The sequence below is a fragment of the Neoarius graeffei genome, chromosome 4 (assembly GCF_027579695.1).
Source record: "Neoarius graeffei isolate fNeoGra1 chromosome 4, fNeoGra1.pri, whole genome shotgun sequence".
Classification (NCBI taxonomy): Eukaryota; Metazoa; Chordata; class Actinopteri; order Siluriformes; family Ariidae; genus Neoarius; species Neoarius graeffei.
In genome coordinates, this window is record NC_083572.1 from 92,413,229 (window position 1) to 92,426,828 (window position 13,600).

At 41.9% G+C, this 13,600-nt stretch overlaps 1 protein-coding gene across 1 annotated transcript in view; it reads left to right on the plus strand.

Moving 5' to 3' along the window:
- The window catches only part of lrp8 (low density lipoprotein receptor-related protein 8, apolipoprotein e receptor), a 685,503-nt gene that overhangs the window by 558,664 nt on the left and 113,239 nt on the right, over positions 1 to 13,600 (plus strand). The window contains exon 11 of the mRNA XM_060920013.1: positions 13,321 to 13,492. Within this exon, the coding sequence (XP_060775996.1) occupies positions 13,321 to 13,492 (172 nt within the window). The remainder of the gene's footprint in view (positions 1 to 13,320; positions 13,493 to 13,600) is intronic.

Sequence of the window (13,600 nt, forward strand, 5' to 3'; positions counted from 1 at the left end):
ATTCACACCTGCGGTCAATTTAGAGTCACCAGTTAACCTAACCTGCATGTCTTTGGACTGTGGGGGAAACCGGAGCACCCGGAGGAAACCCACGTGGACACGGGGAGAACATGCAAACTCCGCACAGAAAGGCCCCTGTCAGCCACTGGGCTCAAACCCAGAACTTTCTTGCTGTGAAGCAACAGTGCTAACCACTACACCAGTGTGCCGCCCTGTTTTTTTTTTTTTTTTTTTATCCAAACCGACTTATAGTTGAACTGCCTCAAGGACATAGTCTTCGGATCAGCTGCCCAGAGCCCAGACTCCTGTGGTTCACACTGGAAGTACAGAGGAAGTTCATTGTTAAAGTCCAAATGTACATCAACCATTAAAAATAGGTACCCTATGGGTGCATGTGGCTACTGCTTATAAATAAAATTGTTTTCTGATACCATGTCCATACAGTAAAAAAAAATATATATATATATATATATATGAGGCAGTAGCCACAAAAATGACGCATAATCCAAAAATGAATATTTTAAAAATCACAGAAGTCAAATATACCAAGTGTCTGTACTTGATATTATTCTACTCTTACCTCTTACAGTTTTTTAAACTGAAACCTCCAAACCGAGGCTGACATACACACGCTCTTGCCATGACCCAAACTCTTATTTCCCAGAAATGGCCCGGTGCTAGAGCTCAGTGGTCTCTTTTCGACAACTTCCCATAACAATTCGGAAGTGCATCACATCTACGTCACACATGGGACCACTGGCCAAAGAAGGGGAGGGAAGGGGGACAACCTCGGTAATAAGCATAAGCATGTCTGAAAGCGATTTCTTTAGTCTAGTCCATTTATTTCGAATGGTGAACCAAATTGTATACACTCACCGGCCATTTTAATCGGAACACGTGTATGCGCAGTGTGCGGCTGTTACACTCATTTTTACATTCTTACAACATAATGACATAGTCAAGTCAAGTTTATTTCTATAGAGCTTTTAACAATCGACATTGTCACAAAGCAGCTTTACAAAATTTCAATGACTTTAAAACATGAGCTAATTTTATCCCGACTCTATCCCCAATGATCAAGCCTGTGGTGATGGTGGCAAGGAAAAACTCCCTCAGACGACATGAGGAAGAAACCTCGAGAAGAACCAGACTCAAAAGGGAACCCATCCTCATCTGGGTGATAACAGACAACGTGATTATAACATTTTTAACAGTTTTAACATGAAATCAGTTTCGTTGATGTTATAAACTCTTCATTGATGGAAACTTGAGTGCAAAACTGTTCATGACAACTGCAGTCCTAAAGTTAGCAAGTCAACTGTAGTCCTCGGCCATAAAAGCATTACTGTAAGAGTCCAGAGCGTCTTCCAAGATGCTGTAACCACATAGTGGTTACAGCCTCTATGGGAGGCAGTAGCCACAAAAACACCCCTATTAAACTGAATTATTTTGAGTGCAGAGTTACTTTAAGATAAGCACTTGAGTCAGTACATGTTTACAAGATTACAATGGCATCTACTGATGGTCCTCAATCTCGGTGTGTGTTCCTCAGGGAGCGCCATAATGATCATCATCTATCTCTGTGCTTTGTGCTCCCCTGACAGAAGTCAAGAGTCTTTACATTTATTCAAGTTTTTAAAGCTTTAAACCTAGAAGATTAACAAATTACAAATCAATACTAGTGACGTTAATGAGTTACATTGCAGTTAATGAGCGTTGCATGGTAAGAGAAAGGCAGCGTTGCAAATGAAGCCTTGTATAGTAATAAGGTGCTTGAGCGTCTCTTCTGGTATCCGTTTTCTCTCCTGTGGTGTGAAGCCAGTCGAGCAGGTCCTCACATCTTTAATCATCTGTATTGATGGGAGGAGACTCTGTGGTGTCGCTGTCCACCAGGACGCATGAAGCTCTGTACATGTAGCCAACATCCTCATTAAGGAAATGCTGTTAGTGTATGCTGCAAGCCTGAACTTAAACTTGCACATTGGTTTTAATGAGCAGGTGAGGAAATTCATGATCAATGGAAGGACACAGACTTGTGGTCATGGCATTGCATTCTTTCTCTCTCACACACACGTCATGATATGGTCCGTTATCCCATCATTGACCTCTCATCCAATCTAAATAAAGATAGCCACAGAAATTGTCTTTCACATGCTGTATTCAGAGGAACCTACAAACTATTTCCAACACATTGTATTCCCATTCGTGTTCATTCCTTCATGCTGGAAATCCACTTCCCGGTATGTTTTTGGGAGGGTGGAGGAAACCGGAGAACCTGAAGAAACCTGTACAGACATGGGGAGAACATGCAAAACTCCTCAGACATTAAATGCAGCTCAGGATCTCAGAACACTACACACTGCACCACCAGCATGCCACCCATCCCACCAGCATCCAGCATTTAACTAATGATCTCAAGGAAATTGAGTCATTTTCTCTATCTGTCAGAAGAAAGAGATAAAAAGCTTCATGAAATTCATGAATTCATCTTTGCTCTCCAATAAATCTATCACAGTCCTCAGAATGAGTCTGAACAATTAGGGCCTCTGCATGCTCTTGCGACAAGGCTTTCGCAGCAGCTTTTCGCAGACAGTTGTAATTTATCGTTGAGCGGGGAGTAATAGGCGTGCGCGATGTTATTCACCACCACAACGCAAGGGGGCGCGAAGTCGCGAAATCACTAGGAGTAGTTGGTGGGTGTGGTTAGTGGAGTGTTTATCCTCTGGTCACTTATAATGACTAGAACTGGAGTCGTATAGATGTACGTACTTCCTCGATCAACCGCTCTTCGTGCTGCTCCATCTTCGCTCGTGTTTTTAAAAATGGTGGTAGTGAAAACAAACAAACCGGGAAAGTAGGGAAGCGGAAGTGCGTGTACAGCGGATGTAGAGTGGACCTGGAGTGGACCAATCGGAGCCCTCTTGTCTGCGACGCTGTCTGCGAGGCTTCTGCAGTGGTCACAATTTTTGGGAGGTGCGCGCAGAGCGTCTGCGAAGGTGGGGGGTCTACGCAGACACCATCTGCGACGCCATCTGCGAGGACTACATTGTCAGCATAAATTGGCCTTTAGCAGTCAGAGTCTGTGAGCAGAAATGAGAGAGGTTAAACTCTGCTCAGTTCTCTCATGATGAGAATGCTTGATCTCCACCTCACATGTTCACCATCTCTGCTATGAACTTCTGGGGTGTTATCAAGAGTATCCTTACTTTCCTTTGACGTGCAGTACCTCTTTCAAAGTTCGATCAAAGAAAGCTTTCTATCAGCCTTATTCAGGTTTTAAAACCTGAGACAAAATATTGTTGTTTATTACAACTGAACTGTTGCAATAGCTTGTTCTGATCTGAAGGTGTGGAAAGAGAAAAATAAAGAGAGGTAAAGAGGAAGGAGTTAAGTGATTTTTTTTGAGGGAGGAATACAGTGCTTTGAAAAAGTATTCATACTCCTGGAACTTTTTCACATTTTTCCACCTTACAACCACGAACTTAAAAGTTTTTATTGAGATTTTATGTGATAGACCAACACAGAGTAGCACATAATTGTGAAGTGAAATGAAAATGATAAATGGTCTTCAAAATTTTAAACAAATAAAAATCTGAAGAATGTGGTGTGCATTAGTATTCAGCCCCCTGTACTCTGATACCTCTAAATACAATCCAGTGCAATCAATTGCCTTCAGAAGTCATCTGATTCGTTAATAGAGTCCTACTGTGTGTAATTTACTCTCAGCATAAATACACTTGTTCTGTGAAGGCCTCAGTGGTTTGTTAGAGAACACTGAAGAACAAACAGCATCATGAAGACCAAAGAACTCACCAGACAGGTCAGGGATAAAGTTCTGGAGAAGTTTAAAGCAGGGTTAGGTTATAAAAAAATATCCCAAGCTCTGAACATCTCAAGAAGCACTGTTCAATCCATCATTTAAAAATGGAAAAAGTATAGCACAACCGCAAACCTACCAAGACATGGCCGTCCACCTAAACTGACAGAGCGAGCAAGGAGACCACTGGTCAGAGAAGCAGCCAAGAGGCCCATGATCACTCTGGAGGAGCTGCAGAAATCCACAGCTCAGGTGGGAGAATCTGTGCACAGGACAACTATAAGTCATACACTCCACAAATCTGACCTTTTTGGAAGAGTGGCAAGAAGAAAGCCATTGTTGAAATACAGGCATAAGAAGTCCCGTTTGCAGTTTGCCAGAAGCCATGTAGGGGACACAGCAAACATGTGGAAGAAGGTGCTTTGGTCAGATGAGACCAAAGTTGAACTTTTTGGCCTAAATGCAAAGTGCTATGTGTGGCGGAAAACTAACACTGCTCATCACCCTGCCCACACCATCCCCACTGTGAAACATGGTGGTGACAGCATCATGCTATGGGGATGCTTTTCTTCAGCAGGGACGGGGAAGCTGGTCAGAGTTGATGGGAAGATGGATGAAGCTAAATACAGGGCAATCCTGGAAGAAAACCTGTTGGAGGCTACAAAAGACTTGAGACTGGGAAGGAGATTCAACTTCCAGCAAGACAATGACCCTAAACATACAGCCAGAGCTACAATGGAATGGTTTAGATCAAAGAATATTCATGTGTTAGAATGGCCCAGTCAAAGTCCAGACCTAAATCCCATTGAGCATCTGTGGCAAGACTTGAAAATTGCTGTTCACAGACGCTCTCCATCCAATCTGGCTGAGCTTGAGCTATTTTGCAAAGAAGAATGGGCCAAAATTTCAGTGTCTAGATGTGCAAAGCTGGTAGAGACATACCACAAAAGACTTGCAGCTGTAATTGCAGCAAAAAGTGGCTCTACAAAGTATTGACGCAGGGGGGGCTGAATACTAATGCACACCACATTTTTCAGATTTTAATTTTTTTTTTAATTTTGAAGACCATTTATCATTTTCATTTCACTTCACAATTATGTGCTACTCTGTGTTGGTCTATCACAAAATCTCAATAAAGAGAAATGAACCAATGGAAATATGGATTGAGGGAAGCGAGATGGGGAAAAAGAGAATGGAAAATGAAGACTATACAGAGGAAAGATTGAAGAGAGAAATGAATGGAGAGATGGAGAAAACTAAGAATTAATAATAATAATAATAATAAGTTTAACTTCTATAGCACCTTTCTCACACCCAGGGTCACTTTACAATTCCATCCATCCATCCATTATCTGTAGCCACTTATCCTGTCCTACAGGGTCACAGGTAAGCTGGAGCCTATCCCAGCTGACTATGGATGAGAGGCGGGGTACACCCTGGACAAGTTGCCAGATCATCACAGGGCTGAAACAGAGATAAACAACCATTCACACTCGCATTCACACCTATGGTCAATTTAGAGCCACCAATTAACCTGACCTGCATGTCTTTGGACTGTGGGGGAAACCGGAGCACCTGGAGGAAACCCACACAGACACAAGGAGAACATGCAAACTCCACTGGCATCAAACCCAGAACCTTTTTGCTGTGAGGCAACAGTGCTAACCACAACACCACCGTGCCACCCGCTTTACAATTACAAAAAAAAAAAAAAATGTCGTCCACCAAAAGAGGGTCAAGATGTAATTCCATTGGCATAGCTGCTCACAGTCCCACCAAAAGTCACACGAAGGTATATCCCACACCACCTGCACAGCCACCGGGCAACATCGCTCCGAATACCTCGCCATGGATCCAGAAAGTGAGCACAAAAGAACCGTTGCACAGAGCGCTGGACAACCCCAATGTTAAAAAGAGCAACAAGCTCACTGCAGTCCATAGCGAGGAGCACAGGCATCACCCATGGCGGAACAAGGCCTGAAGCGAACCAACGCCCAAAACTGGGTCTGGAGCTACGCCACAACCGGCAGACAAACCATTCAAACAAAGAACAAACATCAAACCATACAATCACAAAAAGAAAAACAAAACGCTTCAGTGAGAAGCGGCAGCCAAAACGTGCACAGCGTACTCTCAACCGGAAATGAAGAGATGGGAGATGGCTGGAGAAGTTAAAAGAGGGTGGAAAAAGAGATAGAGGGATGAATGAAGAGATGGAATAAATAAGACAACTCAAGAGTGGGAAAATGGAAACAGGAAGAGAAGTGGCAATAGGGAAATGAAAAATGCAGAACAGAAATGTAAGATGGGAGAGGGATGGATGGATGGATGGATGGGTAGATGAAGTGTTAGAGAGAGAGGAATGGACGGTGTGTATAATGGAGAGATAGCAAAGGGAATAAAGAAGAAATAGAAAATGAAATGATTTTGAGAGAGAAAGAATTCCTCTTGTCATCATGGCAGAGTGATAAAATTAAGTGATGCACTGCACTGTGATTGAATTACGAATGCTCCACCCCCTGGCCCACCCCATTCATGGGCTCTGATAGGCAAGGCTCCATCTGTTGACATGATGGAGACAGAATACAGAGGGATGAGATCTCCGGAGCACTGAGACATCGAGATGACCGAACACGGAGTGATAAATCACATTAAGTGAATGATGGAGAGCACTTACTGATCTAATGCAGTCCATTCAATAGTGATGATGCTGCATCAATGATGTTACAATTTATTTATCCTCATCTCTTCTCAGCACAAGTTTGAGGGATTTGCCTCCACCCCTTCCCCACCACTCCTTCTCTCCTCCCTCTCTTTCATTCTCTCCTTGCCACATCATACATCTTAGATGAGGCTGTTCAGATTGATGACAACAAATCCAGCAGATGGGGGAAATGATTGAATCCCGAACTCAGGCTGAAAATGAAAATATTTGCTTGTAATGCAGTGGCCCATGAGGGACTTAGGAGAAGTGGAATGAAATGTTTCTTCTCCCACAAGTCCCCTCTATTACAGCAAGGCCTCCCAATTTGAGTCGTGGCTTCAGGGTCACTCGCTGGAGACTCTGTGAGCCAACCAAAGCAGTTTGGCTTTAGTGAGATCACAAGCTGAGATATTAACAGCTTGCTGGGGAGCGAGGAAAGGAAGAAGAAAGAATTATAAAACCCCATCTATCAGCCTTCCTCATCTTTTTCCATCACCATCAGACCTGAATGCTCTACATGTTCTTTCACAATCATGCTGCACCTGCTGTACATCTCTCACCATCTGTCCCTTTCTATCAGGATTTATATTGCTCGCCGTCTTTTTCTGTGTCACGCAGCCCCTTCCTTCCTCTTCCTCTTTCATCCTTCATCACTTGTTCTACCTTTGGCAATCAACCACCTGCTTGCCAAACCTCCCTATTTTCTTGGCTGTCCAAGCACTGCTTCGGATAAAAAGCCATTGCTATCCAGCTTTTAGCACATTCACAGACACACGAGCATTTTAGACCTACTCTCAGCGGACATTTTAATAGCAACACCTGTACACCTGCTCATTCAGCTAATCAGCACAGTGCATAAAATCATGCAGATACTGGTCAAGAGCTCCAGGTAATGTTCATATCAAACATCAGAATGGGGAAAAATGTGATCTCTATGGCATGATTGTTGGGATTGCTGGTTTGAGTGTTTCAGAAACTGCAAATCACCTTGGAGTTTCACACACAACCATCTCTAGAATGAACACATAATGGTGCAAAAAAAAAAACCTTCCAGTGAGCAGCAGTTCTGTAGCCAGAGGAGGATGGCCAGACTGGTTTGAGCTGACAGGAACTTAAATTACCAATTATCCACTCTTTACAACCATGGTGAGTAGAAAAGGATCAACACTCTGAACCTTGATGGCAAACAGCAGCAGATGCCCACACCGGGTTCTACCCCATCCACCAAGAACAAGAATCTGACTCTACAATTGGTACACATTCATCAAAACTTTAGAGTTAACATTGGAAAACGATCAGGCGACCCCCCCCCCAAGTTTCAACTCTCCAGTTTCAGTTATGGTTCTGTACCCACTGAAACTTTTGTGGCTAATTACAGACATTAACTACAATGGCACTTGGTAGAATGCATACTACCACCAAGCCATGCATTATCAACATCAAAATCAAATCTCTTGAACCAAGCATAATACTAAAGCTGTACCCCAAATTTCATCAAAATCCATTCACTACTTTTTGAGTTATGTTGGGAACAGACAAAAAAAAAAAAAAAATCCAGGATCCACATACATATCCAGATTTGCATCAAAATCTAATCAATTGTTCCTTGGCCCTGTCAGGGTGCAGGCACTTACAGATGCAGGCGCAAGGGAGAGAGGGTGCGTTGCAAACTGGAAGCCAAATCCAAAGTGTGAGCCAAAAGATGTAGTCAGGGTTGAGCAGGGGTCAGTTGATGTGCAAACAGATTATCAGATAAACAACAAGAGTTTAAAGTCGGAAGTAAACAGGAAACAAGGTCAGAGTCACAGGCAGTCAGGAAATCAGTAAACGGCTTGGTATGAGCAGGTACGGAGACAGAACAATACTTCGTAATAATAGTGTGTGTTTGCTGTGTTTAAGTAGCAGGGATCATTTCTGGAATGGGAAACAGGTGCGCCTTCAGAATTCCAGAGAGGAGGGGCACGGTGGCACTTGGGAAGTGTAGTCTGTAGTTGCCATATCTGGATGCTGCTCCAAACTCTAATTTTCATTATTGTTACTGACAGGCCCATGGCCCACCTTTCCTCAAATTTCATCAAAATCCATTCACTACTTTTTGAGTTACATTGGGAAGAGACAGACAAACAAACAGAGGTGAAAGCATAACCTTCTCCAACAATTTTCCGGAGGTAACAATGATCTCATTACAGACAATTCAAACTGTATGTAAAGGGTCTCTGATTATTAGTTACCTTCATTCATGCAAGTTTGATAAGATAACGTATAAGTCAGGCACACACAAAAAAGAAAAGAAAACTGACAAAAGAAAGAAGGACTATTAAAAGAGTATTTGGCAAAGTTCTTAAAGCAGTAGTGAAGGTCATTAAAACAAGTTATTGTCCAATTATATGTTACAGCCATTTACATTTCACGAGCACAAAATCAGGACAAAATTAGTCCTGTGATATACTGCCGTCTCAATACCCCAAAGCTAGCTAGCATACTAAATGTTAGCTAGTTAGCTTGACTTTGCTGAACCATCCGTACTAAACCTTCCAAGCCAAAAACCAGATTTATATGCGGATTGCTCAGCCAAATTTTAGTAATGATTTTCTTGTGCGCTATACTGTACCTCTATCACCTTAGATCGCTAACATTTGGCATGCATGCTATCTTTAGTGTGTTGAGACTGCAGTATTTTAGAGAAGTAGTTTTATGTAATCAAAGTCTCAACACCCTAAAGTTAGCTAGTTTATCTTTTTTGCTGTTCATGAGTGGCGAACCATTGCTATTAGAGCTGGGACTTCAGCTCAGCCAAAACTTAGCCAGACACAGCAAAAAAAGCAACAGGGCAAAGAATTTTGTAAGGGATTAGCGGCAGGCTGCCAGGTCACTCTGTTGTGTGTAGTTGTCCATATTGATTTTAAAAGTAACTCAGTAAATTACAGAGGGAAATGAATACTTAAGTCTGAGTGAAAAATACTGTAGCGAGCGTGCAGCGTGGAAGAAGAGTCTGAAGACAGAAATCTTAGTTTCTCGGTCATTAGCCTGTGCTACTTGGTCTCGATAGCACTGGCTTGACCGATTTATTAGCATTCGCTAACACTACTGATGAACGCTACACCGGCTGGAAGGTGACTTCATTGCTGTGCTGACGGCGCCGATTTGCGGTTAAGCTCACGTTGGCCTTCAAGAAGGCCTAGGGGGATCAATTTTTGGTCCCACCCACTATAAATCAAACTCTGATTGGTTAATTCATCTGTCACATCCTACATAAACATACACTGCCATGGCCTTCTGTCCCGGCAATGAAGTCCTAACCAATGAGTGAGCAGCTCTAAACTCTTCTCAGCCTAGAGACAACAAACAAAAGCATCTCATTGGATAACTTGATTTTAATATTTTCAGGACAGTAACCCTTTCATTTCTGAAGCAAATTTGATAGAAAATGAGGCCAAATTAGAATTAGAGGAGAATAATTATAATGAAATTATGAAGGAATGAAAGAAATTAAATATAACATTTGAAATGTGGATATGAAGGACTAGAAGGCCCTGACGGTTCCCCTCTGCTGTTCACATGAAACTAGTATTATGGATTGCTTGGCTAAGACAAACCTATAATAATACTTTTCCAATATTAGCTATAAAGTAACTACATTAGCCTGTGCTACTTGCTCTCGATAGCACTGGCTTGACCGCTTTATTAGCATTTATTAACACTACTGATGAACACTACACCGGCTGGAAGGTGACTTCATTGCCGCGCTGTCGACGTTTACTCGCGGTTAAGCTCGCGTTGGCCTTCGAGCAGGCCAAGGGCGATAAATTTTTGGTCCCTCCCACTATAAATCAAAATCTGATTGGTTAATTCATCTGTCACGTCCTATAATCATACACTGCCATGGCCTTCTGTCCCAGCAATGATGTCCTAACCAGTGAGTGAGCAGCTCGAAACTCTTCTCAGCCAAGAGACAACAAACAAAAGCATCTCATTGGATAACTTGATTTTAATATTTTCAGGACAGTAACCCTTTCATTTCTGAAGCAAATTTGATAGAAAATGAGGCCAAATTAGAATTAGAAGAGAATAATTATAATGAAATTATGAAGGAATGAAAGAAATTAAATATAACATTTGAAATGTGGATATGAAGGACTAGAAGGCCCTGACGGTTCCCCTCTGCTGTTCACATGAAACTAGTATTATGGATTGCTTGGCTAAGACAAACCTATAATAATAAATATAATACTTTTCCGATATTAGCTATAAAGTAACGATATCATTGAAAGGTTATCTTAGCTAGTTCAGCTCAAGCTGAGTGAAGTACCATATGTTCTGATTTCCTTTTCGTTTTTTCACCGTTATTCATTATTTGATGAGGTAATTCAGCATTTAACATTGTTTACGCTCCTTCTTGAGGTTTCACTCTCGGCTTCTATCTGAAATCTTTTCTGATGCTCAGCTAACTCAGTGACTCCAGCCTTCTTTTGTCAGAAGCCTGACCTTCGTAGTGACCATTATAAAGCATGAGCGGGGTTTGAGATTTTTCATAAAACGCAGAGAGGAAAAAGTATTGAGGAACATGTCCTTGGAAGTAAGAAAAGACTCTAATAATGCAGATTTAGAATGATCATTAGTGACAAAGTGAATGGTTGATACAGAACCAGGGAAGGAAAATGCACAAAATGTGTGTATCTTTTTCTGAAACTGAGTTCAGAGAGTGTGAGTTCGGGGTATAGTGAAGGTGAATTTAGTAGAAACGCTGTTGCTGTCTGGTGGCATGACTGAGTCACCAAACTACATGGATTTAGCTTTTGCGGAGGTAGACACACATGTACTGACATACACCGCAGGCTAATTGCCTCTAGACACTATGGCTGTGTGTCATGCACACACACACACACACAAACACAAACAAGCATTTTGTCAATTTAATGACCTAGAAATGGATCAGCTCAAGATTACGTGTCACCCTTGGAACCAAAATGAGCATCTTGTTCATAGAAAAGGATTCAGCTTCCACTAGTAAAGCCGTACTGTAAGAGCTAGATATGCAGGAGTGTATGGATGCAAAAACCATGTATTCATGTAAGAGCAATTTGTATTCGGTTAAATTACAGTGGTGTTTGAAAGTTTGTGAACCCTTTAGAATTTTCTATACTTCTGTATAAATATGACCTAAAACATCATCAGATTTTCACACAAGTCCTAAAAGTAGATAAAGAGAACCCAGTTAAACAAATGAGACAAAAATATTACACTTGGTCATTTATTTATTGAGGAAAATTATCCAATATTACATACCTGTGAGTGGCAAAAGTATGTGAACCTCTAGGATTAGCAGTTAATTTGAAGGTGAAATTAGAGTCAGGTGTTTTCAATCAATGGGATGACAATCAGGTGTGAGTGGGCACCCTGTTTTATTTAAAGAACAGGGATCTATCGAAGTCTGATCTTCACAACATATGTTTGTGGAAGTGTATCATGGCACGAACAAAGGAGATTTCTGAGGACCTCAGAAAAAGCGTTGTTGATGCTCATCAGGCTGGAAAAGGTTACAAAACCATCTCTAAAGAGTTTGGACTCCACCAATCCGCAGTCAGACAGATTGTGTACAAATGGAGGAAATTCAAGACCATTGTTACCCTCCCCAGGAGTGGCTGACCAACAAAGATCACTCCAAGAGCAAGGCGTGTAATAGTTGGTAAAGTCACAAAGGACCCCAGGGTAATGTCTAAGCAACTGAAGGCCTCTCTCACATTGGCTAATGTGAATGTTCACGAGTCCACCATCAGGAGAACACTGAACAACAATGGTGTGCATGGTAGGGTTGCAAGGAGAAAGCCGCTGCTCTCCAAAAAGAACACTGCTGCTCATCTGCAGTTTTCTAAAGATCACGTGGACAAGCCAGAAGGCTATTGGAAAAATGTTTTGTGGATGGATGAGACCAAAATAGAACTTTTTGGTTTAAATGAGAAGCGTTATGTTTGGAGAAAGGAAAACACTGCATTCCAGCATAAGAACCTTATCCCATCTGTGAAACATGGTGGTGGTAGTATCATGGTTTGGGCCTGTTTTGCTGCATCTGGGCCAGGACGGCTTGCCATCATTGATGGAACAATGAATTCTGAATTATACCAACGAATTCTAAAGGAAAGTGTCAGGACATCTGTCCATGAACTGAATCTCAAGAGAAGGCGGGTCATGCAGCAAGACCACGACCCTAAGCACACAAGTCGTTCTACCAAAGAATGGTTAAAGAAGAATAAAGTTAATGTTTTGGAATGGCCAAGTCAAAGTCCTGACCTTAATCCAATCGAAATGTTGTAAAAGGACCTGAAGTGAGCAGTTCATGTGAGGAAACCCACCAACATCCCAGAGTTGAAGCTGTTCTGTACAGAGGAACGGGCTAAAATTCCTCCAAGCCGGTGTGCAGGACTGATCAACAGTTACCGCAAACGTTTAGTTGCAGTTATTGCTGCACAAGGGGGTCACACCAGATACTGAAAGCAAAGCTTCACATACTTTTGCCACTCACAGATATGTAATATTGGATCATCTTCCTCAATAAATCAATGACCAAGTATAATATTTTTGTCTCATTTGTTTAACTGGGTTCTCTTTATCTACTTTTAGGACTTGTGTGAAAATCTGATGATGTTTTCGGTCATATTTATGCAGAAATATAGAAAATTCTAAAGGGTTCGCAAACTTTCAAGCACCACTGTATTTCAGTTGACATAACTCTGAAACATTAGAAGCTTCATTTTCACCTCCTCCATTCTAATTAGCCATGTCTCTGTGGTTTTCCACACAGGACAAAGTCCATACCTAATATTCACCAACCGACATGAGATCCGGCGGATTGGCCTGGTGAGGAGGGACTACATGCAGGTAGCGCCCACCCTGAAAAACGCTGTGGCACTGGACGTGGATGTCACCACAAACAAGATGTACTGGTGTGACCTTTTCCATCGCAAGATCTTCAGGTACACTGTGAACAGAATATAATAACAGGTCACAAATCTGTGTAAATATCCACAGTAGTAGTCATTTGGGGATATTAAGGCATCTCTAATACTTGTTCAACATTCTCA